Source organism: Oncorhynchus kisutch, linkage group LG7, assembly GCF_002021735.2.
Source record: "Oncorhynchus kisutch isolate 150728-3 linkage group LG7, Okis_V2, whole genome shotgun sequence".
Lineage (NCBI taxonomy): Eukaryota > Metazoa > Chordata > Actinopteri > Salmoniformes > Salmonidae > Oncorhynchus > Oncorhynchus kisutch.
Window position 1 is genome coordinate 13,872,318 of NC_034180.2, and position 25,987 is coordinate 13,898,304.

A 25,987-nucleotide genomic window follows, 5' to 3' on the forward strand; every position below is an offset into this window, starting at 1 on the left:
GATGGAAGGAGGTTTTCACTCAAAATCTCACGATACATGGCCCCATTCATTCTTTCCTTTACACGGATCAGTCGTCCTGGTCCCTTTGCAGAAAAACAGCCCCAAAGCATGATGTTTCCACCCCCAGGTTTCACAGTAGGTATGGTGTTCTTTGGATGCAACTAAGCATTCTTTGTCCTCCAAACACGGCGAGTTGAGTTTTTACCAAAAAGTTATATTTTGGTTTCATCTGACCATATGACATTCTCCCAATCTTCTTCTGGATCATCCAAATGCTCTCTAGCAAACTTCAGACGGGCCTGGACATGTACTGGATTAAGCAAGGGGAAACGTCTGGCACTGCAGGATTTGAGTCCCTGGCGGTGTAGTGTGTTACTGATGGTAGGCTTTGTAAATTTGGTCCCAGCTCTCTGCAGGTCATTCACTAGGTCCCCCCGTGTGGTTCTGGGATTTTTGCTCACCGTTCTTGTGATCATTTTGACCCCACGGGGTGAGATCTTGCGTGGAGCCCCAGATCAAGGGAGATTATCAGTGGTCTTGTATGTCTTCCATTTCCTAATAATTGCTCCCACAGTTGATTTCTTCAAACCAAGCTGCTTACCTATTGCAGATTCAGTCTTCCCAGCCTGGTGCAGGTCTACAATTTTGTTTCTGGTGTCCTTTGACAGCTCTTTGGTCTTGGCCATTGTGGAGTTTGGAGTGTGACTGTTTGAGGTTGTGGACAGGTGTCTTTTATACTGATAAGTTCAAACAGGTGCCATTAATACAGGTAACGAGTGGAGGACAGAGGAACCTCTTAAAGAAGAAGTTACAGGTTTGTGAGAGCCAGAAATCTTGCTTGTTTGTAGGTGACCAAATAATTATTTTCCACCATAATTTGCTAATAAATTCATAAAAAATCCTACAATGTGATTTTCATGATTTTTTTTTCTCATTTTGTCTGTCATAGTTAAAGTGTACATATGATGAAAATTACAGGCCTCTCATCTTTTCAAGTGGGAGAACATGCACAATTGGTGGCTGACTAAATACTTTTTTGCCCCACTATGTACAGATCAACAAGACATGGAGATGAAGTGACTTTAGACTATGCAGATATGGCTCTGCTCCAATACCCACACTAACATACTTCTTAAAGCTTCTGCATGCAAGAGTGTATTATGAAGACATTGTGATATTATTGTTTGTTTTGGACTGTTTGTTCGGGCACTATTATTTTTTGTTGTTGAGGCAAAACGAAGTCGGTAGCCGAAGTCTACGCCCCTTTGTTGGTGATTGGTCAACAGTAGGTATTCTTCAAGTCTTTGTTGTCCTTCTACAACATACTTTTTAATTGAGAAATGCTGCACCAAACATCTTAGTTAAATGTAAAATTGCACGACTAAGATTTTCGTCAAAAACGTCAAAATGAATGGACGGATTTCTTGAGTTCTTAGATGAATTCTGACTACAGCGTCTCAAAATGGACAAACAGTACTACTGCTGCTTTTATCAAATATTTCAAGCGAAGATCTTTTAAGGGAGTACGCAAGCACACTAGTTCGGTTATGAAGCATGCTGACGCCTTTAGAATTAACCAAACGTATGCATGTGGTGGTGTGTTAGTATGGATATTGGAGTGTAGCAGTGTGCCATCGGGCTAGCCCAAAGCTGCGCTCCACCTCCTCTTCAGTTTTACCTAAGGAGTTGGGTCTTTTAGATGAAACTTGGATGTGATTATTACTTGACTGGACAGTGGTTGCCGTGCAGGAGACTGAGGCGGTGGAGGCAGAGGTGGCCATCACCACTTTGTTGGCCTCCAGGAAGGCATCTTGGAAATTGTAGAGACACTTCTTCTTGGCGGTGTTCTTCCTCTCCCTGGGCAGGGGCTGTTGCTGCTCCGACGGCAAGGGAGGGGGGAGGTGAAGGGGGGTGGACTCGGCCGAGGCGGTGTGGGCATGGTCCCCATAGCCCGAGGAGGGGAGGGGCACGCTGGGGTGGTGGGGTGATCCCAGCATGTCCCCTGGAGATGAAGACAAACATTTTATTTGTATTTATTTCACCTTTATTTAACCAGGCAAGTAAATGAAGAACAAATTCTTATTTACAAGGATGGCCTGGCACAAAACATGTGTAAGATCCTGTGTAAGTCTAAAGATTTAGACGGGTGAGAAAGAACATCGGACAAACAATAAGGATGGCTGTCACTGTACACAAAGTTCAAGAGTACATTGAATTCTATAGCACGAGGGTGGAACAATTCTACTATAGTAGAATGAACACTGAACCTTGTCGGGATCCATCCTTGTGTAAACTACAGAGACCAAGTCAGAAGGAGGAGGAGCTGGGGGAAGGAGGCTGAAATGGGAGTGGAATGGGACTCTTACAACAAGATCAGGCATGTAGTTGAAGGCAATGGAGCTGGGAGCTGAAATAAAATAAGCCCCTCCTCCTTTAGCCTACATCAGGGATGGCAGAATCATCCTTCTCTTGGAGAACTATGCAGGCTTTTGCTCCACCCCCATTGTACCACACCTGATTTAGCTAATTAAGATGAATTATTCCGTGTGAGCAGCTGGTTAGTAGAATCAGGCGGGCTATATTAGGTTTTGTAGTGAAAGTCTGCAGTAGGGTAGCTAGCTCCGTGGTAAAGTTCCCACACAGATCTAGGATCAGCTTTCCCTCCCCCAATCTTAACTGTAACCATTAGTGCGGAAAATGCTAAACAGACCCAGTACCAGCGTCAAAGAGCGGTTTCACCCTACACCAGCTCTCCAGGAGGAAGGTTGGTCGTCCATGGGCTAGATGAAGAGGTATGTTCTCACCTGGCAGGGGCTCCTGCAGCAGCACTGATGGGTTCCAATTCTTCATCATGGCAGCATCGCAGATGTTCTCGAACTTGAGCGAGAGGCACTGCAGCGAGCTGTTCCAGTCGCCAGCGCCTCCACCAAAGCAGTTCTGGTAGACGTGGTCCGGTAGGGAGGGGCTGAAGGCCTGCTGCTTGGGCCCTGTGTGGCTCGATGTGGGGGAAGGGGGGAGAGGCTAGGAACAGGATAGAATAGTTCCGTTTGATCTTACAATCTTGATGGTTGTACAGTTGTCTCATAAAACTGAAGGACCTTGGCGTTACTCTGGACCCTGACCTCTCTTCTGAAGAACATATTAAGAATATTTTAAAGAAGAACAGCTTTTCTCCATCTTCTTAAAAAGAATCGACAACTTTTTGTCCAAAAATTATGCAGAAAGGTTCATCCATGCTTTTGTCACTTCTAGATTAGACTACTGCAATGCTCTACTCCCCGGCTACCCGGATAAAGCACTAAATAAACTTCAGTTAATGCCAAACACGGCTGCTAGAATCTTGGCTAGAATCAAAACATTTTATCATATTACTCCAGTATTGGCTTCCTGTTAAGGCTAGGGCTGATTTCAAGGTTTTTTCCACTGGGATTCTCTGCCTCTGCCCAAATTACGCGGGCTGAGTCACTGGCTTACTAGTGCGCCACCATGCCGACCCTAGGACGGGTGCAGTATCTATGGTGGAATAGTCTGTGCCAGGGGGCTTGGTTCAGTTTATCCTACCTGGTGTATTTATCCTGTCTTATCAGTGGTTCTGTGTGCCTGATGACTCCAGCCTAGCTCCTCTCTAGGGTTCTGCCTATTGAGAGAGTTTTTCCTAGCCAAATAAATGTGATTGATTGATAGTCCTAGACTAAAAAGCATTTTCCATTGATCTTGCTTTTTAGTCCAGGAGTACGCTTAATCTGGGTCCGGGAAAGTGGCCTTTGGTGCTTGGACCCTCAGCCCATATTAATTCTGTGTCTGTGAAAAAAACTGCCAAAGTAATGCCAATAAATGCAATAAGGACACAATCAACTATATTTCCTTGGACCCTTAGGCTCACAGGATTTTTTCAATAGTGACAGCTTTTTACAACAACACTTGGCACAACCAAGCTGCAATCCCTCATAGTAGATATTAGAGGTCGACCGATTAATCGGAATGGCCGATTAATTACGGCAAATTTCAAGTTTTCATAACAATCGGAAATCGGTATTTCGGGACACCGATTTGTCCGTTTAAAAAAATATTTTTAACACCTTTATTTAATCTTTATTTATCTAGGCAAGTCAGTTAAGAACACATTCTTATTTTCAATGACTGCCTTGGAACGGTGGGCTAACTGCCTCGTTCAGGGGCAGAACAACAGATTTTCACCTTGTTAGCTCGGGGGATTCAATCTTGCAACCTTACAGTTAACTAGTCCAACGCTCTAACCACCTGCCTCTCAATGCACTCCACGAGGAGACTGCCTGTTACGCGAATGCAGTAAGCCAAGGTAAGTTGCTAGCTAGCATTAAACTTATCTTATAAAAAACAATCATAATCACTAGTTAACTACACATGGTTCATGATATTACTAGTTAATCTAGCGTGTCCTGCGTTGCATATAATCGATGAAATGCGTATCGTTGCTCCAATGTGTACCTATAACCATAAACATCAATGCCTTTCTTAAAATCAATACACAGAAGTATATACATGTATTTTTAAACCTGCATATTTAGCTAAAAGAAATCCAGGTTAGCAGGCAATATTAAATCAAATCAAATTTTATTTGTCACATACACATGGTTAGCAGATGTTAATGCGAGGTGTAGCGAAATGCTTGTGCTTCTAGTTCCGACAATGCAGTAATAACCAACAAGTAATCTAACTAACAATTCCAAAACGACTATCTTATACACACAAGTGTAGGGGGATAAAGAATATGTACATAAAGATATATGAATGAGTGATGGTACAGAGCGGCATAGGCAAGATACAGTAGATGGTATCGAGTACAGTATATACATATGAGATGAGTATGTAAACAAAGTGGCATAGTTAAAGTGGCTAGTGATACATGTATTACATAAAGATGCAGTAGATGACAGAGTACAGTATATACGTATACATTTGAGATGAATAATGTAGGGTATGTAAACTTTATATTAGGTAGCATTGTTTAAAGTGGCTAGTGATATATTTTACATCATTTCCCATCAATTCCCATTATTAAAGTGGCTGGAGTTCAGTCAGTGTGTTGGCAGCAGCCACTCAATGTTAGTGGTGGCTGTTTAACAGTCTGATGGCCTTGAGATAGCTGTTTTTCAGTCTCTCGGTCCCAGCTTTGATGCACCTGTACTGACCTCGCCTTCTGGATGATAGCGGGGTGAACAGGCAGTGGCTCGGGTGGTTGTTATCCTTGATGATCTTTATGGCCTTCCTGTAACATCGGGTGGTGTAGGTGTCCTGGAGGGCAGGTAGTTTGACCCCGGTGATGCGTTGTGCAGACCTCACTAGACCTCTCCCTCTGGAGAGCCTTACGGTTGTGGGCGGAGCAGTTGCCGTACCAGGCGGTGATACAGCCCGCCAGGATGCTCTCGATTGTGCATCTGTAGAAGTTTGTGAGTGCTTTTGGTGACAAGCCGAATTTCTTCAGCCTCCTGAGGTTGAGATTGCATCGTCTGTGGACCTATTTGGGCGGTAAAGCAAATTGGAGTGGGTCTAGGGTGTCAGGTAGGGTGGAGGTGATATGGTACTTGACTAGTCTTTCAAAGCACTTCATGATGACGGAAGTGAGTGCTACGGGGCGGTAGTCAGTTACCTTAGCTTTCTTGTGAACGGGAACAATGGTGGACCTCTTGAAGCATGTGGGAACAGCAGACTGGGATAGGGATTGATTGAATATGTCCGTAAACACACCAGCCAGCTGGTCTGCGCATGCTCTGAGGGCGCGGCTGGGGATGCCGTCTGGGCCTCCAGCCTTACGAGGGTTAACACGTTTAAATGTTTTACTCACCTCGGCTGCAGTGAAGGAGAGGCCGCATGTTTTGGTTGCAGGCCGGGTCAGTGGCACTGTATTGTCCTCAAAGCGGGCAAAAAAGTTATTTAGTCTGCCTGGGAGCAAGACACCCTGGTCCGTGACGGGGCTGGTTTTCTTTTTGTAATCCGTGATTGACTGTAGACCCTGCCACATACCTCTTGTGTCTGAGCCGTTGAATTGAGATTCTACTTTGTCTCTTTACTGACGCTTAGCTTATTTGATTGCCTTGCGGAGGGAATAGCTACACCGTTTGTATTCGGTCATGTTTCCGGTCACCTTGCCCTGATTAAAAAGCAGTGGTTCGCGCTTTCAGTTTCACGCGAATGCTGCAATCAATCCACGGTTTCTGGTTTGGGAATGTTTTAATCGTTGCTATGGGAACGACATCTTCAACGCACGTTCTAATGAACTCGCTCACCGAATCAGCGTATTCGTCAATGTTGTTGTCTGACGCAATACGAAACATATCCCAGTCCACGTGATGGAAGCAGTCTTGGAGTGTGGAATCAGATTGGTCGGACCAGCGTTGGACAGACCTCAGCGTGGGAGCTTCTTGTTTTCGTTTCTGTCTGTAGGCAGGGATCAACAAAATGGAGTCGTGGTCAGCTTTTCCGAAAGGAGGGCGGGGCAGGGCCTTATATGCGTCGCGGAAGTTAGTATAGCAATGATCCAAGGTTTTGCCAGCCCTGGTTGCGCAATCGATATGCTGATACAATTTAGGGAGTCTTGTTTTCTGATTAGCCTTGTTAAAATCCCCAGCTACAATGAATGCAGCCTCAGGATGTGTGGATTCCAGTTTGCAAAGAGTCAAATAAAGTTCGTTCAGAGCCATCGATGTGTCTGCTTGGGGGGGAATATATACGGCTGTGATTATAATCAAAGAGAATTCCCTTGGTAGATCATGGGGTCAACATTTGATTGTGAGGAATTCTAAATCAGGTGAACAGAAGGACTTGAGTTCCTGTATATTGTTGTGGCCACACCACGTCTCGTTAGCCATAAGGCATACGCCCCCGCCCCTCTTCTTACCAGAAAGATGTTTGTTTCTGTCGGCGCGATGCGTGGAGAAACAAGCTGGCTGCACCGACTCCGATAGCGTCTCTCCAGTGAGCCATGTTTCCGTGAAGCAAAGAACATTACAGTCTGATGTCCCTCTGGAATGCTACCCTTGCTCGGATTTCATCAACCTTGTTGTCAAGAGACTGGACATTGGCGAGAAGTATACTGGGGAGTGGTGCACGATGTGCCCGTCTCCGGAGTCTGACCAGAAGACCGCTTCGTTTCCCTCTTTTACGAAGTCGTTTTTTTGGGTCGCCGGTTGGGATCCATTCCGTTGTCCTGGGTGAAAGGCAGAATGCAGGATCCGCTTCGCGAAAGTCATATTCTTGGTCGTACTGATGGTGAGTTGACGCTGCTCTTATATTCAGTAGTTCTTCTCAACTGTATGTAATGAAACCTAAGATGACCTGGCGTACTAATGTAAGAAATAACACGTAAAAAAACAAAAAACTGCATAGTTTCCTAGGAACGCGAAGCGAGGCGGCCATCTCTGTCGGTGCCGGAAATCAACCAGGTGAAATTGTGTTCATTGCACGCAGAGTCAGCGTATATGCAACAGTTTGGGCCGCCCAATTTGCCAGAATTGTACATAATTATGACATAACATTGAAGGTTGTGCAATGTAACAGGAATATTTAGACTTATGGATGCCACCCGTTAGATAAAATACGGAACGGTTCCGTATTTCACTGAAAGAATAAACGTCTTGTTTCCGACCATATTAATGACCTAAGGCTCGTATTTCTGTGTGTTATCATGTTATAACTAAGTCTATGATTTGATAGCGCAGTCTGACTGAGCGATGGTAGGCACCAGCAGGCTCGTAAGCATTCATTCAAACAGCACTTTTGTGTGTTTGCCAGCAGCTATTTATGACTTCATGCCTATCAACTCCCGAGATTAGGCTCGTGTAACCGATGTGAAATGGCTAGCTAGTTAGTGGGGTGTGCGCTAATAGCGTTTCAAACGTCACTCGCTCTGAGACTTGGAGTGGTTGTTCCCCTTGCTCTGCATGGGTAACACTGCTTCGAGGGTGGCTGTTGTCGATGTGTTCCTGGTTCGAGCCCAGGTAGGGACGAGGAGAGGGACGGAAGCTATACTGTTACACTGGCAATACTAAAGTGCCTATGAGAACATCCAATAGTTAAAGGTTAATGAAACAAATGGTATAGAGAGAAATAGTCCTATAATTCCTATAATAACTACAACCTAAAACTTCTTACCTGGGAATATTGAAGACTCATGTTAAAAGGAACCACCAGCTTTCATATGTTCTCATGTTCTGAGCAAGGAACTGAAACATTAGGTTTCTTACATGGCACATATTGCACTTCTACTTTCTTCTCCAACACTTTGTTGCATTATTTAAACCAAATTGAACAGGTTTCATTATTTATTTGAAGCTAAATTGATTTTTATTGATGTATTATATTAAGTTAAAATAAGTGTTCATTCAGTATTGTTGAATCTGCCGATCAATCGGTATCGGCTTTTTTTGGTCCTCCAATAAATCGGTATCGGCGTTGAAAAATCATAATCGGTCGACCTCTAGTAGATATGAGCTCATTTGATACCGTGCGACCTCGTGGCATATCCATGGAATTACAGTGAAACATCCAACCAAAAAAAAGGTATAACAGAGTTGAATCACTTCCTTGTGATGATGTAAATCCCCTGAAGGGAATGTATCAATGGGCAAATTCGTTTTGCATGGCCCGGTGCCCTGGTTGGGTGGATATTTCACTTAAGGACCAATGGAATGGTCTAAAATGCAAAAACTCCACCCACCCGGGGCACCGGGCCATGCAAAACAAACCCAATGAAAAGTTCCCAAGGTGAAAACACCCAAAATTACCAGTTAAAAGAGAGATGAGAGGTGTTACCACTCAAATCATTTCCTTAAACTTAAATAATGTAAATACCCATCACTTTTCTAGACAAAGTATAGCCAATAAAGTGTCTAACTAGGGCTGTGACAATGGCATTTTTGGTAACAATTGTCATGCAAATGACAACTTACTCAATTGTCGTTTTGTTGAGTAATGTTTTGAGCTTATAATGCATCTTTGAAAATTTGCTACAACATACCTAATGAATATAACACAGCTTTGGTGACACCACTGTCACAAAAACAAATGGTTTTGACTGATTGGAACTTTTGGAAATTCAGCTTCTCCTCCCGACCTCTCGTAAAATGATTACCAACTTTACCCAATTCATGTAAAAATTAAAAACTGCTATTTGGCAAACTACACATAGTTTAATCTCCCATTCTCCTAAAATGAATGTACTAATACGATGATTATTATCATTTTTTTGTTCATGGTCATTGTCCATAACTGATTATACAATAACTGTGCTAGCGATATCTGTATGTGACTATGGCTGTATCTCAATACCCATAAATGACTTCCATTCGTTGTCTCCTCTCCCTCAAGAGCATTGAAATGGTTTTCACCCATCAACACCCTTACAGAGCAGTGGTAAGATAAGTAAGGGACACAAGTAAAGGAAGCCTGTCAAGACTATTGGTGCACAGCCTGTATCTGTTGAGCATTCAGGAGTTAATATAAGCTGCCCCTAACCACTGACACAGGGTCAGATTTCATTCACCCCGCCGTATTGGGAGTAGGGTAACATCTACCCTTAACCCTTGTTGGTGGTATGTGTGTGTTCACTCACCTTGCTGTGTGAAAGGGGGGGGCTGGGGTAGAGTGTTGGGTGCAGCAGGGGCCGGGGCAGGTGGGAGAGGTTATGCAGGGGCAGGTGGCCGTGGATGTGGGGGTAGAGGTGGAGGGCAGAGTGGTTGGGGGTCTGGTTGTTGCCCTCAGTGAAAAACTGATGGTGGTGGCCAGAGGGGGGCGTGTGGATCCGGCGGGGGGAGAGAGGGGGAGCTGGGCCCAGGGGGGGGAGGGAGGAGGACAGGACCTGGTTGCACACGTGGCACTCACAGGCGTGCTGTTCCACCTGGAACGAGAGAGAAACAAGACGGCTACCGTGAGTTTTATTTCATTTGCACCAGTGTGAGCATTTTACGCTAGATGGCGACATACACAATCGGCTGTGTGGAGGCTGTGTTCCCCATGCATTGGAATCTATTCAAATTGAATAGAATCTTTCTCTAGGTATTCCATATCTCAGTAGGTTAACCTGATTCCAATTCTACCTCGAGCCCTAGTTGTGTAGTGTGGTTGTACCTGTTGCTGTTGGTAGTAGGGCGGAGGGCTGTTGCTCTTCCCTGGGGAATGCTCCCTCCGCTGGCCCGAAGGCTCCCCGCAGCTCTCCTCATCAGCCTCCTCCTCGTCGCCCTCCGACGAACTACTGCTGCTCCCTCCAGGAGACTGGAGGGGGAGAGAGAAATCAGAGTAAGAGGGGATAGTGAGGGGAATGGAAAGAGACAGATGGGAGGAAGTAGGCAGAGGATGAGAGAAAACAGAGGGAGAGAGGAGAGTGAGGAGGATAGAGATGGGAGAGAGCAAGGAAGCAGGAATAACTAAGAGTCAAAGAACATTTCCTCAATCAAATCTGTCCCAGTCCAGGAACTTGGACAGAGAAATTCAGCAGCGAAATGTGTTAAAAAGCATCAAGGGCACCATCACTCACGGTGTATGGTGAAGTTTCCCCAGATGCTGATCTTGGGCCAGTTTTGCATTTCCCCCACTAATGGTTAAGGTCAGGATTGGGGGAGGGGAAGTTGATCCTAGATCTGTACCTAGGGTAAACTACACCCCGGAGCCGTCAACCACCCACACACCTCAACTTTGAGCGCCATGTTCTCTCCGCCACCATTGAGCTCGCTGTGCAGGCCGTTCATGCCGGCCACCACCCCTGGGTCCTCATAGCTGCCCATGGGGTAGATGTCCGCAAACTTGCCCAACAGTGGAGGCACTGCATCGTCATCACTACCATTGCGAGGAGGAGGAAGGAGAGATAGGGAAAGAGAAAATAATGAAGGTGAATATCAAAACATAAAATGATTATAGGAAATGACATTACATGATTGGAGAGCACATACCTGATAACAAGGAGTTATAACTACATATACCACAAGAGTAACCATAACCATAATAAATACATTATAACAACATTAACTAGATATTGGGATAAATCCGGCTGGTAGCATGAACTAGAGCTGGGAAATCTGGACAAAAAAAATCCACATCACGATAAATTGGATGAATAATCACGATAATGATAATTGAACAATAACTTTATAACAAAGTGCAACAGTTATTTATTGTAATATTACCCATAAAACTCCTACTTTGAATATTGTAGCTATCAAATTGTCCCATTAACTACCCGTAGTAGCAAACTTATTTCATACTTCACATTTAACTTCTTTGGGGTAGGGGGCAGTATTGTGTAGCTTGGATGAAAAACGTGCCCAAATTAAGCTGCCTGCTACTCAGCCGTAAAAGCTAGAATATGCATATAATTAGTATATTTGGATAGAAAACACTGAAGTTTCTAAAACTGTTTGAATGATGTCTGTGAGTATAACAGAACTCATATGGCAAGCAAAAACCAGAGAAAAAATCCAGCCGGGAAGTGGTTTTCAACTCAGCCCCCATTGAATATACAGTGGGATATTAGTTATGTTTCACTTCCTACAGCTTCCACTAGATGTCAACAGTATTTAGAACCTGTTTTGAGGATTCTACTCTAAAGGAGGGGCTCATAAGAGATCTTTGAGTGAGTGGTTTGGCAGAGTGCCACAGCCTCAGTCATGTGAAAAAGGTAGCTACGAAAGGAATTGTCCGGTTGGAACATTAATTAAGTTTTATGTTTAAAAACATCCTAAAGATTGATTTCATACTTAGGATGGCATGTTTCTATGGGCTGTAAACGGAACATTTTGAACTTTTCGTCCGACGTTCAGCGCGACCTGAACGCGCTTTTGGATTTGTTTACCTAACGCCCTAACAAAATAAGACATTCTGCTTTTTGTGACTCCTCTCTTTGGCTGGAAAAATGGCTGTGTTTTTCTGTGGCTTGGTGGTGACCTAACATAATCGTTTGTGGTGCTTTCGCTGTAAATCCTTTTTGAAATCAGACACTGTGGCTGGATTAACGAGAATTTTATCTTCAAAATGGTGTAAAATACTTGTATGCTTGAGGAATTTTAAATTATGAGATTTTTGTTGTTTTGAACTTGGCGCCCTGCACTTTCACTGGTTGTTGCGGGGTCCAGTCCTAGACAGGTTAAGGGCTCCTGAGTGGCGCAGTGGTCTAAGGCACTGCATCTTAGTGCAAGAGGCGTCACTGCAGTCCCAAGTTCGAATCCAGGATGCATCACATCCGGCTGCGATTGGCCCAGCGTCGTCCGGGTTTGGCCAGGATAGGCCATCATTGTAAATAAGAATTTGTTCTGAAATGACTTGCCTAGTTAAATAAAGGTTAAATAATTCTCTAGAGATAGGGGGATACCTAGTCAGTTGTCCGAATGAATATATTCAACTGAAATGCATCTTCCGCATTTAGCCCAATGCCTTAAATCGACATCCACATCTTCAGCACCTGGAGAACTGCCTTGCTCAGGGGCAGAACGACAGATTTTTACCTTGTCAGCTCAGGTATTCCTTCCGGTTGACCAATGCTCTAAACTTTAGGCTACTTGTCGCGCCTAGTAGGGCCCTATACGTTATTTATCGTAATGAACGATATCAGCATAATGTCCACGATAAGTGTTGATAATTTTCGGTTGATTGTCCCAGCACAAGCATGAACTCACAAGCCTGTTCTTTGTTAATTTTAGTAATGTGCATCTTTGATAGATATATAAATATATATATATATTTTTTTTACATTATTGTAATGTATTGCTTTTATTGTATGGTTTTTTATTGCTTTACATGATACACTAAGGTCTTGTTTTGAAAATAAATTTGCTATAATCTGCTGAATAAATAAATACATATTTTTACAACAAAGAACACACCACCCCTGGTGGACTTACAAGGTGGTGGCAACCCCTTCTGGCAGGATGAGGCGTGAGTGCTGCTGTATGGTGATGGGCGAGCTGGAGGCCGAAGCGGAGGCTGAGCTGCCCCCGGAGGAGAGACTGGGGGGGTGCACCTCGGCCAGGTAGTCCCGGTGCTGTGGGGGCTCCGTGGCCTGAAGCGGCAGCTTGATGTGGAGATCCTCGGCAATGGGCGAGTCCATGATGCCGCACGTCAGGATGTGGGAGAGGCTGCAGTCGTCGCAGGTGCATCTGGGAGAGGAGCAATGGTTGTACATTTTTTTTTAAAGGTGGTCACAGGTGGCCAGTGGTGGTGTTCCAGGTCATCGTTTTTGTGGTTGATATATTATATTGATGTGGTTCATGAGATGCTAAACACTTTTATACCCCATTTCCTTTCAGGTCACTGGATAACACTGGGTACTGGTTGAAACATTGGTTTGTTTTACTTTGGGTTAATAAATGATGATTAAAAACATACTCGCACACAAGTTTGAATGTCTCATTGGACTTGTGTCATACAATACCCACATTGGTAAAAAAAAAAATATATATATATATATATATATATATTCATTACACGTTACAAAGAAACAAACACACCCGTCTGTAAATCGCAAGCAAAATTAATCCTCTAAACTCACCGTCTTCGATAATTGCAATTTGGACAGTCTGGAATGCTGAGACGAGAGGAGAGCATTCTCATCGTGTCTGTAAAGTTACTGTCACCAGCTAAAGACTTCTTACTGCTGGTTAACTACAAAGAGAAAAATAATCAAATTCACGTACAGCAGATTTAAAAATGTACACAAAATCTGTCCGACCAGTTTCACAAAAAAAAAAATCTACTATTTCTATAGACTGTTTGTTCATCATACCTGTTCTTCTATAAACCTCCTCTGCTTAAAGAACTCCCAGTCTTCCTTCAGCATCCGTTGTTTTGTTTTCAAAGTCTGGAAATAGGTAGACATTAATTATGCGCTTTGACAGATGGAAAGTGTCGGCTTTTTAATAATTTAGAGCACCTATTCACCTTTTCTCTGTTGGACTATATAAATAATATGACATACATAAAATGGGTAAGGATTAGGGAATGAAAAGATAGTTACTCTAGGTATCAGCATTGGCTGTCTTATTACTTGAAATTGAGTTGCGTGATAAACCACTTACATTTTTGCTAATTAAAGACTTATGTGGTTCTGTCCGTTGATTTGTGAGATTCTGGCCCTCCACCTTAAAAAGCAGCTGCCAGAAAGAGAAAACTAGTTGTTAAGCATCAGAAAAAACAAAAGAAAACCATTCAAAGGAGACATATTTGTTAAAAACCTTCAGGACATCACAATATGTAAATTACACTTAAGTTCCATTGTCACACACAAGGAACAGCCCGTGGAAAGTAGCAGAGACAGGCATATTGTGTGTGTATTTGATGTGTTTCTCTCGGTCTGTGTGTGTGTGTACCTGTTCGTCGACGTAGTCGTCAATCCTCTTCTCACACTCCTGCCACTCGGCCGCCACGGCGGCCATCTCCTGCTCCAGCTGCTGGTAGCTCTCCAGCAGGGTCCTGTACATGTCCTCGTTGTACGAGTCGAGGGAGGCCGTGCCGTGCCTAATCAGAAATTGCATAATTTTTTAAAGAAAACATTGGAAACACAGCTAGGCCAGTTTATCATACCAATGGCCTATTTAGGTTTGAGGATAGACCAGGTTTAATAACGTTGCTATACTAAGACAAACAAAACAAAAGGGATTATATAGGGAGACTATAATAAAAAAAAAAAAGTTATTCTCACATAAGCATACACTTTAATAACACCTCTTCTTAATGGCCGTTTTGTCATTCGACTCAGTCTTACCTCAGCTGTGCAACCAGTGCAGGTAAACTGCTGTGCAGGATGGGCTCAGAGAACACCAGGTTCTCAAAAAGGTGCTTGTTGTGCAGCTCCCACGTCACCTGGAACTTTTGTAAGTGTTCGTTCTCCTGTGGAAGCCAGACAAGAAAAGAATAAGGAAACCAAGTTAATGCGGCCTGGCGGTAATGCCGCAGCCTCAGGCACACGTCTACTGTGTTCGCATAGGGTCGTATCCGGCCGTTTGACACAACCTCCCTGTCTCTCCCCATTATCATCCTCTTTCACTATCTGTTAATTAACTTTTTTTATAAAATAATTCGGAAAAGTCTTTAATATACAGTGCGGTCCAAAATTATTGACACCCTTGATAAAGATAAGCAAAAATGACTGTGTAAAATAATTCAAATACTGTGCTATATTGTATGCTCAAGCACACATCAAAATCCACAAAGAAATGCTTAATTGGTCACAAAATCTACATTTTGCAATGGCCATCTCAGCTCAGTGCTATTATCCTCAAAAGGTGAAATATTGAAACATTAATTATTTTGACCCCTACCTTTGAGAGAAAAAATTATATTACTTGGTAAACAAAATCGCTTTCTCTGAGCAATTCTATTAGTATAAAATAATTTACCAAATCTCTTTGAGCATAAAATATAGCTCAGTATTTAAATCATCTGTATCAAGGGTGTCAATAATCTGGACCTCACTGTGTGTGTGTGTGTGTGTGTATGTGTGTATGTATGTATGTATGTATGTATGTATGTATGCATGCATGCATGCATGCATGTATGTATGACTTAACTGGAGCGACACCATTGTCAGGTGGCTAAATGGCTGCTACCCCGTATTCCAGAACCACAGCAGCGGCAGCTGTCTAGGCTGATGACTATTGTCCCTAATCTAAGGTGACAACTTTCAGACAAACATCTGTGCTGCTTCCGAAAAGTATGAGTCATTCTGTGACACCGTCTTTGGCTTGTCCCAGAGTTCTGTGGAGATTCTAAAGCCCATGTTAATCCTGTGCGAGTTACTGAGGCAACGTTACTCATTAGCCTTCACGTACTGGGGGCAAGTCTAGTATAACTCATGTTGTCGCCAGAATTCAGGCTAAACCGCTAAAGAGACACCGAGCAGCACCAAGCATTATCCCTCTGTGCTAGTCCGATGCTAACAAAATGGCTAACACAAAGGCAACCGTAAAGGTAATGTGCTCCAGGCATGTGCTGACAAACTGGCAGGTGTCTTCAGACATTTTCAACATGTCCCTGATTGAGTCTGTAATACCAACATGTTTCAAGACCACCATAGTCCCTGTGCCAAAGAACACAAAGGCAACCTGCCTAAATGACTACGTCCGTAGCCATGAAGTGCTTTGAAAGGCTGGTAATGGCTCACATCAACAACATTATCACATAAACCCTAGACCACTGACGTGGAGCAGGTTGAGAGCTTTAAGTTCCAACAAACTAGAACGGTCCAAATACACCAAGACAGTCGTGAAGAGGGCACGACAAAGCCTATTCCCCCTCAGGAAACTAAAAAGATTTGGCATGGGTCCTGAGAACCTTAAAAGGTTCTACAGCTGCAACATCGAGAGCATCCTAACTGGTTGCATCCCGGCCTGGTACGGAAATTGCTCGGCCTCCGACCGCAAGGCACATCAGTGGGTAGTGCGCACGGCCCAGTACATCACTGGGGCTAAACTGCCTGCCAGGACCTCTACAACAGGCGGTGTCAGAGGAAGACCCTAAAAATTGTCAAAGACCCCAGCCATAGACTCTTCTCTCTACTACCGCATGGCAAGCGGTACCGGAGTGCCAAGTTTAGGACAAAAAGACTTCAACAGTTTTTACCCCCAAGCCATAAGACTCCTGAACAGGTAATCAAATGGCTACCCGGACTCTGAATTGTGTGCCCCCCCCCCAACCCCCCCCCCCCCCCCCCCCCCCCAACCCCTCTTTTACGCTACTGCTACTCTCTGTTCATCATATATGCATAGTCACTTTAACCATATCTACATACTACCTCAATCAGCCTGACTAACCAGTGTCTGTATGTAGCGTCACTACTTTTTATAGCCTCGCTACTGTATATAGCCTCGCTACTGTTTTTCACTGTCTTTTTACTGTTGTTTTTATTTCTTGCACTATTGGTTAGCGCAATAAGACTCACCAGGGTGAGGAGGAAGCTGCTGATGGTGCGCGCAGCCTGGCAGAGGGCGCTGTACTCCTCCAGGAGCAGCGAGATGAACTGGTGGGCCTGCGGGGGGCCCTGGGCGGCGGCTGCCGCAGCCTTAGAGCCGGTCGACAGGTGCTTGAGCAGGCGCACCTTCATTTCTAGGACGTACTCGCGGGCCTGCTGCTCCAGCCTCTGGTAGAGCTGATACGGGTCCTTCTCACACAGCCTGAACAGGAGGTGAGAAAGATGGATATCATAAGACCCAGCGTACAATATGCAAATACTTGTAGTGATTATATATGGTGGTCAGACCTGGGTCAAATGCATCTCAAACACTTTCAAATTACTTTAGTTTGATTTAGTTTTCCTGGAATGACGTAACAAATGGCCTAGCCCCAAGTAGTAGCAGAGGAAGGTTTAGCCTCTGAAATGACTTAACATTTTCTGAAGGTAATCTCTTATCTGGCAAAAGTGAATAAGGGAAAGTGAGGTAACCACTCCTCAATGATTACTCTGGTACTCTTGTCAGATAACTGATCACCTTGAAGATGGAAGTGAAAAGAGGATGGTAGGGATGGGAGCGAGCATGGAGGGCAAAAGGAAAGAAAGGAATGAGGTAGGAAGCAGCGAGAGATGGAGGGTAGAAATGAGAGTGTAAAGGAAAGTAGGAGGGAAGGAAAGATGGAAGGAATAGAAAGAGGGGAGAAAGGAAGAAGGCAGACTGAGGGAAAGAGGGTGGAAGACATGCTGCCTTTTCTCTACCTGGGTCTTCTTACCTGTCCACCAGCTCCTTCATGCCCTCCTTGTCACGGTCCAGGGGATGGTCGTGGTCGTCGGCCAGCGGCGTGCCTGTCTGGCGGTAGATGCACCGCACTAGGTAGCGTACCTCCGACCAGTGGTTCTGCAGCAGCTGGGACTCGCGCTCTGACTCGGCCGAAATCTCCCTGGAGGGGGTGAAGGTCAAAGAGGTAATTGTGATGCATCAGTGAGAGGACACTGGGTGCTCTTAGACAAGGGACCCAGGGTCATGTTCATTAGGGCAACCAACAGTTAAACATTTTGCAACAGAAAACAAAAATGAGCGTTTCCTACTTCATTTACTATATGAATACAACCCATATTGTAGAAGTATTAGTGATTCTGTGCATCCATGTTCCTCTTTTAAAGGGCTGATATCCAGTCCCTCCAGGATTCCACTATTCTGTGATTGTATAATTCAACACAAAAATCAACGAATCCACTAATTTATGCGTGAGCTCGCAATTTTGACCAATCTCCGCACATTTACCGCATAAGTGTCCAATCAAGAGGGTTCGCACCTAGGATCACTGTTACCATGAAAAACAGCCCAATCAAACAACAAACGTTTCCCCCCGTAAGCCGATGGTTGATTACTGACAGACAATGACTGACAGGCAGAACAATGAACAGGAAACCATCTCATTTACCAACAAAAATCATAGTTAAAGGCCGTGCAAAACTATTTCCAAATGTTTTACATGAAAGTGGGGGCAAATTGTTTTGCACTCTGTGCAGCGTTGTGCTGGAACACCAGAGCCAGCGAAGCATGTGAAAAGAAGGTCCGAACCACAGCATGTGAGCAAAGCTGAGCGATTTCCTACCGCTCATCTAAAAACCTAAAAATTCACAATTTAACCAACCACCAACTATTTTTGTGACTACCTGGACCAAGCAATTTGTTAAGCATTAAAACAAAACCATATGGATTTGAATGAAAACTATTTTCATAAACATGAAGATTAATGTGAGACGCAAGCATCATTTCAAATATGTTACATGTCATATTAAACATAGAAACACGCCAGACAGGGAGCCTAAGAAAGAACAAAAATGAATTATTTAGGCTACGTTATTCCAATTATTTCAAGCCTATCAAGAAATATATAGTGAAGCATTTGTGAGTGCAACACAGTAGTCTGGTAGGGACATAAAGCCCTCATCATTTAAACACTCCGTTGTATCAAACCATTAGTTTATAATTTGTGCATATACATTTGAAGTCGGAAGTTTACATACACTTAGGTTGGAGTCATTAAAACTCATTTTTCAACCACCACACATTTCTTGTTAACCTCTCTGAGCACGAAACCCGGTAGCCGGCTGAAATTCCACAACATACGGTGATCGCTACATAAATAGTCTTATTAAACATTCATGAAAATACAAGTGTCTCACATGTATCGAAAGACTATAATCTTGCTAATCCAACTGCATTGTCAGATTTGAAAAAGGATTTACTGCAAAATAATACGATGCGATTATCTGAGGATAGAGCTCCATAAATAAAATAAATAAAAAACTATTTCAACCAGCACAGGCGTAACAAAATCACATACTGCATTAAAATAAATATTTTACCTTTGACGATCTTCATCTGTTTGCAATCCCAATGCTCATTGTTACACAATGAATGATCTTATGTTTGATAAAATCAGTTTTTATAGCCTAACACGAAACATTTTGTTAACCGCTTGTGTCGTGAATTTCGTCTCATTCCATTTTCGACGACACATTCCAGGTAAATAACCCACACAGAACGTGACTTTTCCAGTCATGTTTGGTTTCATTGCAATCAACTGGTTGTTTGTAACACAACCAAACCTGATGGGCCATTTCACGGGACGTACTAACTGAAAGAAACCGATTTGAAGACAACAAGTAATGACATCACTGTGCACCAATGAAATGACTGACTGTATTTTAACCCAATGACCACTGATCATCTTGAAATCTAGCTGGGTAGATCGCCAATGAGCTGAGGTAAACGGCAATATGCAATGGTTGTGTGTTGGAAGACCAACCCATGTCGTAAACTCCGGCGTAAAGAGAGTCATTCGCTATTGAAGTTTTATTCCGGAAGGAGCTACGCATTTTACGCACAGCGTTGTTTTGGTAAACGCGCAAATTCAGCTGTTTATATATCAATCAGAATGGCGACCATGTCAGGGAAAGATAAATCTAAGTCTAGATATACAGATGTACACACAATTTTAGAAGAAATTGATCAGAAAAGTGAGACAGAGATTGTTGTAGGACAATTAATTTAGCGATTCCCAAGTGGAGGAATATTTTTTGAACGGAGGGGACACCGTTGTAGCCACTGTGTATAATCTGTAACGGTGCCTGCAGAAGAGGAACAATGTCACCGTTTTGGACTGGTAAGTTCTTCTCATGCTAATGCCCTTGTTTGAAATTAATAATTTTAAATATTATTTGTGATTTTTTTTAATTTTAGAAGCAATATATAAAAATGTCATGAAATGATGTAAGGAAAAGTGATGAAATGTGTCTGCCGCCCCACCCCAACCCACATGAAATAGCCTATTTGAGGCTGTTGAGGGGAGGGCAGGCCTAAAACAATGGCCAAAGTGAAATGGAGACAGTAGATTCAGCTGGTCTGTTGTAATATAAGAGACAGTAGATCTTGCAGGTCTATAATAATATATTCAACCTTATGTTCCCTGTACTCACACATATATATATATATATATATCTGTTTATTATACCTCAGCAGCACAATATTGTGTAGAGCTTTGGCAAAGTGGGTGATGTTATATCCTTCCTGTTTGGCCCTGCCCGGGGGTATCATCGGATGGGGCCACAGGGTCTCCTGACCCCTCCTGTCTCAGCCTCCAGTATTTATGCTGCAGTAGCTTAAGTGTCGGGGGGCTAGTTATATCGGGGGGCTAGTTATATCGGGGGGCTAGGGTCAGTTATATCTGGAGTACTTCTTCTGTCTTATCCGGTGTCCTGTGTAAATTTAAGTATGCTCTCTTTAATTCTCTCTTTCTCTGAGGACCTGAGCCCTAGGACCATGCGTCAGGACTACCTGGCATGATGACTGCTTCTACACCTGCATTGCTTGCTTTTTGGGGTTTTAGGCTGGGTTTCTGTACAGCACTTTGAGATATCAGCTGATGTACGAAAGGCTATATAAATACATTTGATTTGACTCCTTGCTGTCCCCAGTCCACCTGGCCTTGCTGCTGTTCCAGTCTCAACTGTTCTGCCTGCAGCTATGGAACCCTAAACTGTTCATATTTACTCTTGAGGTGCTGTCCTGTTGCATCCTCTACATCTACTGTGATTATTATTATTTGACCCTGCTGGTCATCTATGAATGTTTGAAAATCTTGGCCATGTTCTGTTATAATCTCCACCCGGCACAGCCACCCCTCATAGCCTGGTTCCTCTCTAGGTTTCTTCCTAGGTTTTGGCCTTTCTAGGGAGTTTTTCCTAGCCACCGTGCTTCTACACCTGCATTGCTTGCTGTTTGGGGTTTTAGGCTGGGTTTCTGTATAGCACTTTGAGATATCAGTTGATGTACGAAGGGATATAGAAATAAATTTGATTTGATAGAGGACTGAGGGTCTTCCAAATATTGAAAGTGTGTAAATAGTTACCCATGTTATTTTGTAAATGTATATATATTTTTCTTCATTTTTTGAAGGGGGGGGGGGGGGGGGGGGGGTGTTAGAATACCATTTTGGCATTTTGTATATAGTTATTTGTTTCAAAATGTATACCTTTGGCCACTTGAGTACATTTGGGCTACTTGTGTGGGACACCTGGGTGACTTCATGATAAATGTCATGTAGCACACTCATTTTGGAAGTTATCATTCTGAAACTTTGCACAAATACTGTTGCTCTCTTATATTTTTCATAGAAATTGTCCCCATCATCCTATCTGAATGTTTGTTTAATCTTGTTCATTTTAAAGATACAACAATAAAAATAAAAAACATGTTTTTTTTCATTGTATTATCTAAACCAGATCTATTGTGTTATATTCTCCTACATTCAATTCACGTTTACACAAGTGGTACCAATAATATGCATATCCTTGCTTCTGGGCCAGAGCTACAGGCAGTTAGATTTGGTTATGTCTTCAGGCAGAATTTGAACAAAGTAGGGGGGTAGTAGCTCTAAGAGGTTTTTAACAAACTATAGTTATGGCAAGTTGGTTAGGACACCTACTGTCTGCATGACACAAGTATTGTTTACAGACAGACTATCTAACTTATAATTCACTGTATCACAACTCCAGTGGGTCAGAAGTTTACATACACTATTGTTGACTGTGCCTTTAAAAAAGCTTGGAAAATTCTAGAAAATGATGCCATGGCTTCTGAGTCAATTGGAGGTGTACCTGTGGATGAATTTCAAAGCCTACCTTCAAACTCAGTGCTCTATGCTTGAAATCATGGGGGGAAAAAAGAAAAAAAAATTGTAGACCTCCACAAGGCTGGTTCATCCTTGGGAGCAATTTCCAAACGCCTGAAGGTACCATGTTCATCTGTACAAACAATAGTACGTAAGTATAAACACCATGAGACCACGCAGCCATCATACCACTCAGGAAGAAGATGCATTCCGTCTCCTAGAGATGAACGTACTTTGGTGCGAAAAGTGCAAATCCATCCCAGAACAGCAGCAAAGGACCTTGTGAAGATGTTGGAGGAAACAGGTACAAATGTATTCATATCCACAGTAAAACGAGTCAGCAGGAGGGGCCGGTGTTTGAATCGCCGCGTCTCCAGCTCGCCTAGCTACTCACTGGACCCTATGATCACTCGGTTACACATGCCTCTCCCTAATATTAATATGCCTTGTCTATTGCTGTTTTTGTCTTATTTCACTGTAGAGCCTCCAGCAATGCCTTAGCTAGCCCTTCCATCCACCACACATGAAGTGACCGCACCTGGCTTAAATGGTACCTCTAGAGACAAAACCGCTCTCAGTCACTCAATGCCTAGGCTTACCTCCACTGTACTGTACATCCTACCATACCCTTGTCTGTACATTATGCCTCAAATCAATTTTTCCGTGCCCAGAAACCTGCCCTTTTTACTCTGTTCTAAACGCACTAGACGACCAGATTTTTTAGCCTTTAGCCGTACTCTCATCCTACTCCTCCCCTGTTCCTCTAGTGATGTAGATGTTAACCCAGGCCCTGCAGCCCCCAGCATCACTCCCATTCCCCAGGCGCTCTCATTTGTTGACTTATGTAACCGTAAAAACATTGGTTTCATGCATGTTAACATAAGAAGCATCCTCCCTAAGATTGTTTTATTCACTGCTTTAGCACACAGTCCTGAAATTTCCATCCTAACTATAACTATTTCAGACAAGATGGAACTGCCAAAGGGGGCGGAATTGCAATCTACTGCAGAGAGCCTGCAGAGTTCTGTCCTACTATATCCAGGGCTGTGCCTAAACAATTCAAATTCCACTTTTAAAAATCCACCTTTCCAGAAACAAGTCTATCACAGTTGCCGCTTGTTATAGACCCCACTCAGCCCCCAGCTGTGCCCTGACCACCATATGTGAATTGATCGCCCCCATCTATCTTCAGAGTTCTTCAGGTGACCTAAACTAGGACATGTTTAACACTCCGACCGTCCTACAATCTAAGCTCAATGCCCTCAATCTCACACAAATCATCAAGGAACCTACCAGGTACAACACTAAATCCGTAACCATGGGCACCCTCTTAGATATCATCCTGACCAACTTTCCCTCTAAATAAACCTCTACTGTATTCAACCAGGATTTTAGCGATCAAAGCCTCATTGCCTGCGTGCGTAATGGGTCAGCAGTCAAACGACCACCCCTCATCACTGTCAAACACTCCCTAAAACACTTCAGCGAGCAGGCCTTACTAATCGACCTGGCCCGGGTATCCTGGAAGGATATTGACCTCATCCCGTCAGTAGAGGATGCCTGGTTACTCTTTAAAAGTGCTTTCCTCATCATCTTAAATAAGCATGCCCATTCAAAAAACGTAGAACTAAGAACAGATATAGCCCTTGGTTCACTCCAGACCGGTCTGCCCTTGACAAGCACAAAAACATCCTGTGGCGTTCTGCACTAGCTTCGAATAGCCCCCGAGATATGCAACCTTTCAGGGAAGTCAGGAACCAATTTACTCAGTCAGTTAGGAAAGCTAAGGCTAGCTTTTTCAAGCAGAAATTTGCTTCACTAATTCCAAAAGGTTTTGGGACATGGAGAATAAGAGCACCTCCTCCCAGCTGCATTGAGGATAGGAAACACTGTCATAAATCTACGATAATCGATAATTTCTAGAAGCATTTTTCCAAGGCTCTCCGTGCTTTTCACCTGGCTACCCCTACCCCGGACAACATCTCAGCACCCCCTGCACCAACTTGTCCAAACTCCACCCGCTTCTCCTTAACCCAAATCCAGACAGCTGATGTTCTGAAAGAACTGCAAAATCTGGATCCCAACAAATCAGCTGGGCTAGATAATCTGGACCCTCTCTTTTTAAAATTATCCACCGAAATTGTTGCAATCCCTATTACTAGCCTACTCAACCGCTCTTTCATATCGTCTGAGATCCCCAAATATTGGAACGCTGCCGCGGTCATCCCCCTCTTCAAAAAGGGAGACACTCTAGACCCAAACTGCTACAGACCTATATCCATCCTGCTCTGCCTTTCTAAAATCTTCAAACGCCAAGTTAACAAACAGATCACCGACTATTTCGAATCCCACCGTACCTTCTCCACTATGCAATCTGGTTTCCGAGCTGGTCATAGGTGCACCTCAGCCACGGTCAAGGTCAACAACAACATAACCACCATTGAAAAAAGACAATACTGTGCAGCCGTCTTCAACCTGGCCAAAGCTTTTGACTGTCAATCACCGCATTCTTAATGGCAAACTCAATAGCCCTGGCTTCTCTAATGACTGCCTCACCTGGTCCACCAACTACTTCTCTGATAGAGCTCAGTGTGTCAAATCGGAGAGCCTGTTGTCTGGACCTCTGGCAGTCTTTATGGGGTGCCACAGGGTTCAATTCTCGGGCCGACTCTTTTCTCTGTCTATAGCAAAGATGTCGCTCATGCTGCTGGTGATTCTCTGATCCACCTCTATGCAGACAACACCATTCTGTATACATCTGGCGCTTCCTTGGACACTGTGCTAACAAACCTCCAAACGAGCTTCAAAACTCTTCCGTAGGCTCCAACTGATTTTAACTGCTAGTAAAACTAAATGCATGCTCTTCAACTGATTGCTGCCCGTACCCTCCCGCCCGACTAGCAACACTACTCCGGACGGTTCGGACCTAGAATATGTGGAAAACTACAAATACCTAGGTGTCTGGTTAGACTGTAAACTCATATTATTAAGCATCTCCAATCCAAAATGTAAATCTAGAATCTGCATCCTATTTCGCAACAAAGCCTCCTTCACTCATGCCGCCAAACATACCCTCGTAAAACTTTCTAGCCTACCGATCCTTGACTTCAGTGATCTAATTTACAAAATAGCCCCCAACACTCTACTCAGCAAACTGGATGTAGTCCATCACAATGCCATCCGTTTTGTCACCAAAGCCCCATATACTACCCACCACTGAGACCTGTACACTCTAGTTGGCTGGCCCTCACTACATATTAGGCGCCAAACACACTGGCTCCAGGTCATCGATAAGTCTTTGCTATGTAAAGCCCCGCCTTATCTCAGCTCCCTGGTCACCATAGCAACAGTATATTGCACTGGTCATCCCCAAAGCCTACACTTCCTTTGGCCGCCTTTCCTTCCAGTTCTCTGCTGCCAATAACTGGAACGAATTGCAAAAATCTCTGAAGCTGGAGTCTCCCTCTCTACCTTTAAGCATCAGCTGTCAGAGCAGCTTACCGATCACTGTACTTGTACACAGCCAATCTGTAAATAGCATACCCGACTACCTCATCCCCATATTGTTACTTACCCTTTTGCACCCCAGTATCTCTACTTCTCCACCCCAGTATCTCTACTCTGCACATCACCATCGGCACATCCATCACTCCAGTATTAATGCTAAATTGTAATTATTTTAGCATCTAGGGCCTATTTATTGCCTACCTCCCTACTTGTCTACATTTGCAAACTACATAGATTTTTCTATTCTTTTGTGTTATTGACTGTACGTTTGTGTGTAACTGTGTTGTCGTCGCACTGCTTTGCTTTATCTAGGCCAGGTGGCAGTTACAAATGGGTCTTCCAAATGGACAATACCAAGCATACTTCCAAAGTTGTGGCAAAATGACTT

At 43.6% G+C, this 25,987-nt stretch overlaps 1 protein-coding gene across 3 annotated transcripts in view; it reads right to left on the reverse strand.

Moving 5' to 3' along the window:
* The window catches only part of LOC109894218 (protein FAM193A-like), a 46,776-nt gene that overhangs the window by 12,150 nt on the left and 8,639 nt on the right, over window positions 1–25,987 (reverse strand). For 2 of the 3 annotated variants that reach the window (XM_031828513.1, XM_031828511.1), the window contains 13 exons: window positions 17,683–17,850; window positions 16,901–17,132; window positions 14,726–14,850; window positions 14,331–14,478; window positions 14,040–14,114; window positions 13,748–13,822; window positions 13,514–13,626; window positions 12,867–13,121; window positions 10,662–10,809; window positions 10,105–10,248; window positions 9,590–9,874; window positions 2,805–3,021; window positions 1,679–2,002 (listed from right to left, as the gene is read on the reverse strand). In XM_031828513.1, the coding sequence (XP_031684373.1) occupies window positions 1,679–2,002; window positions 2,805–3,021; window positions 9,590–9,874; window positions 10,105–10,248; window positions 10,662–10,809; window positions 12,867–13,121; window positions 13,514–13,626; window positions 13,748–13,822; window positions 14,040–14,114; window positions 14,331–14,478; window positions 14,726–14,850; window positions 16,901–17,132; window positions 17,683–17,850 (2,309 nt within the window). The remainder of the gene's footprint in view (window positions 1–1,678; window positions 2,003–2,804; window positions 3,022–9,589; window positions 9,875–10,104; window positions 10,249–10,661; window positions 10,810–12,866; window positions 13,122–13,513; window positions 13,627–13,747; window positions 13,823–14,039; window positions 14,115–14,330; window positions 14,479–14,725; window positions 14,851–16,900; window positions 17,133–17,682; window positions 17,851–25,987) is intronic. The other variant, XM_031828512.1, reaches the window with a different exon arrangement.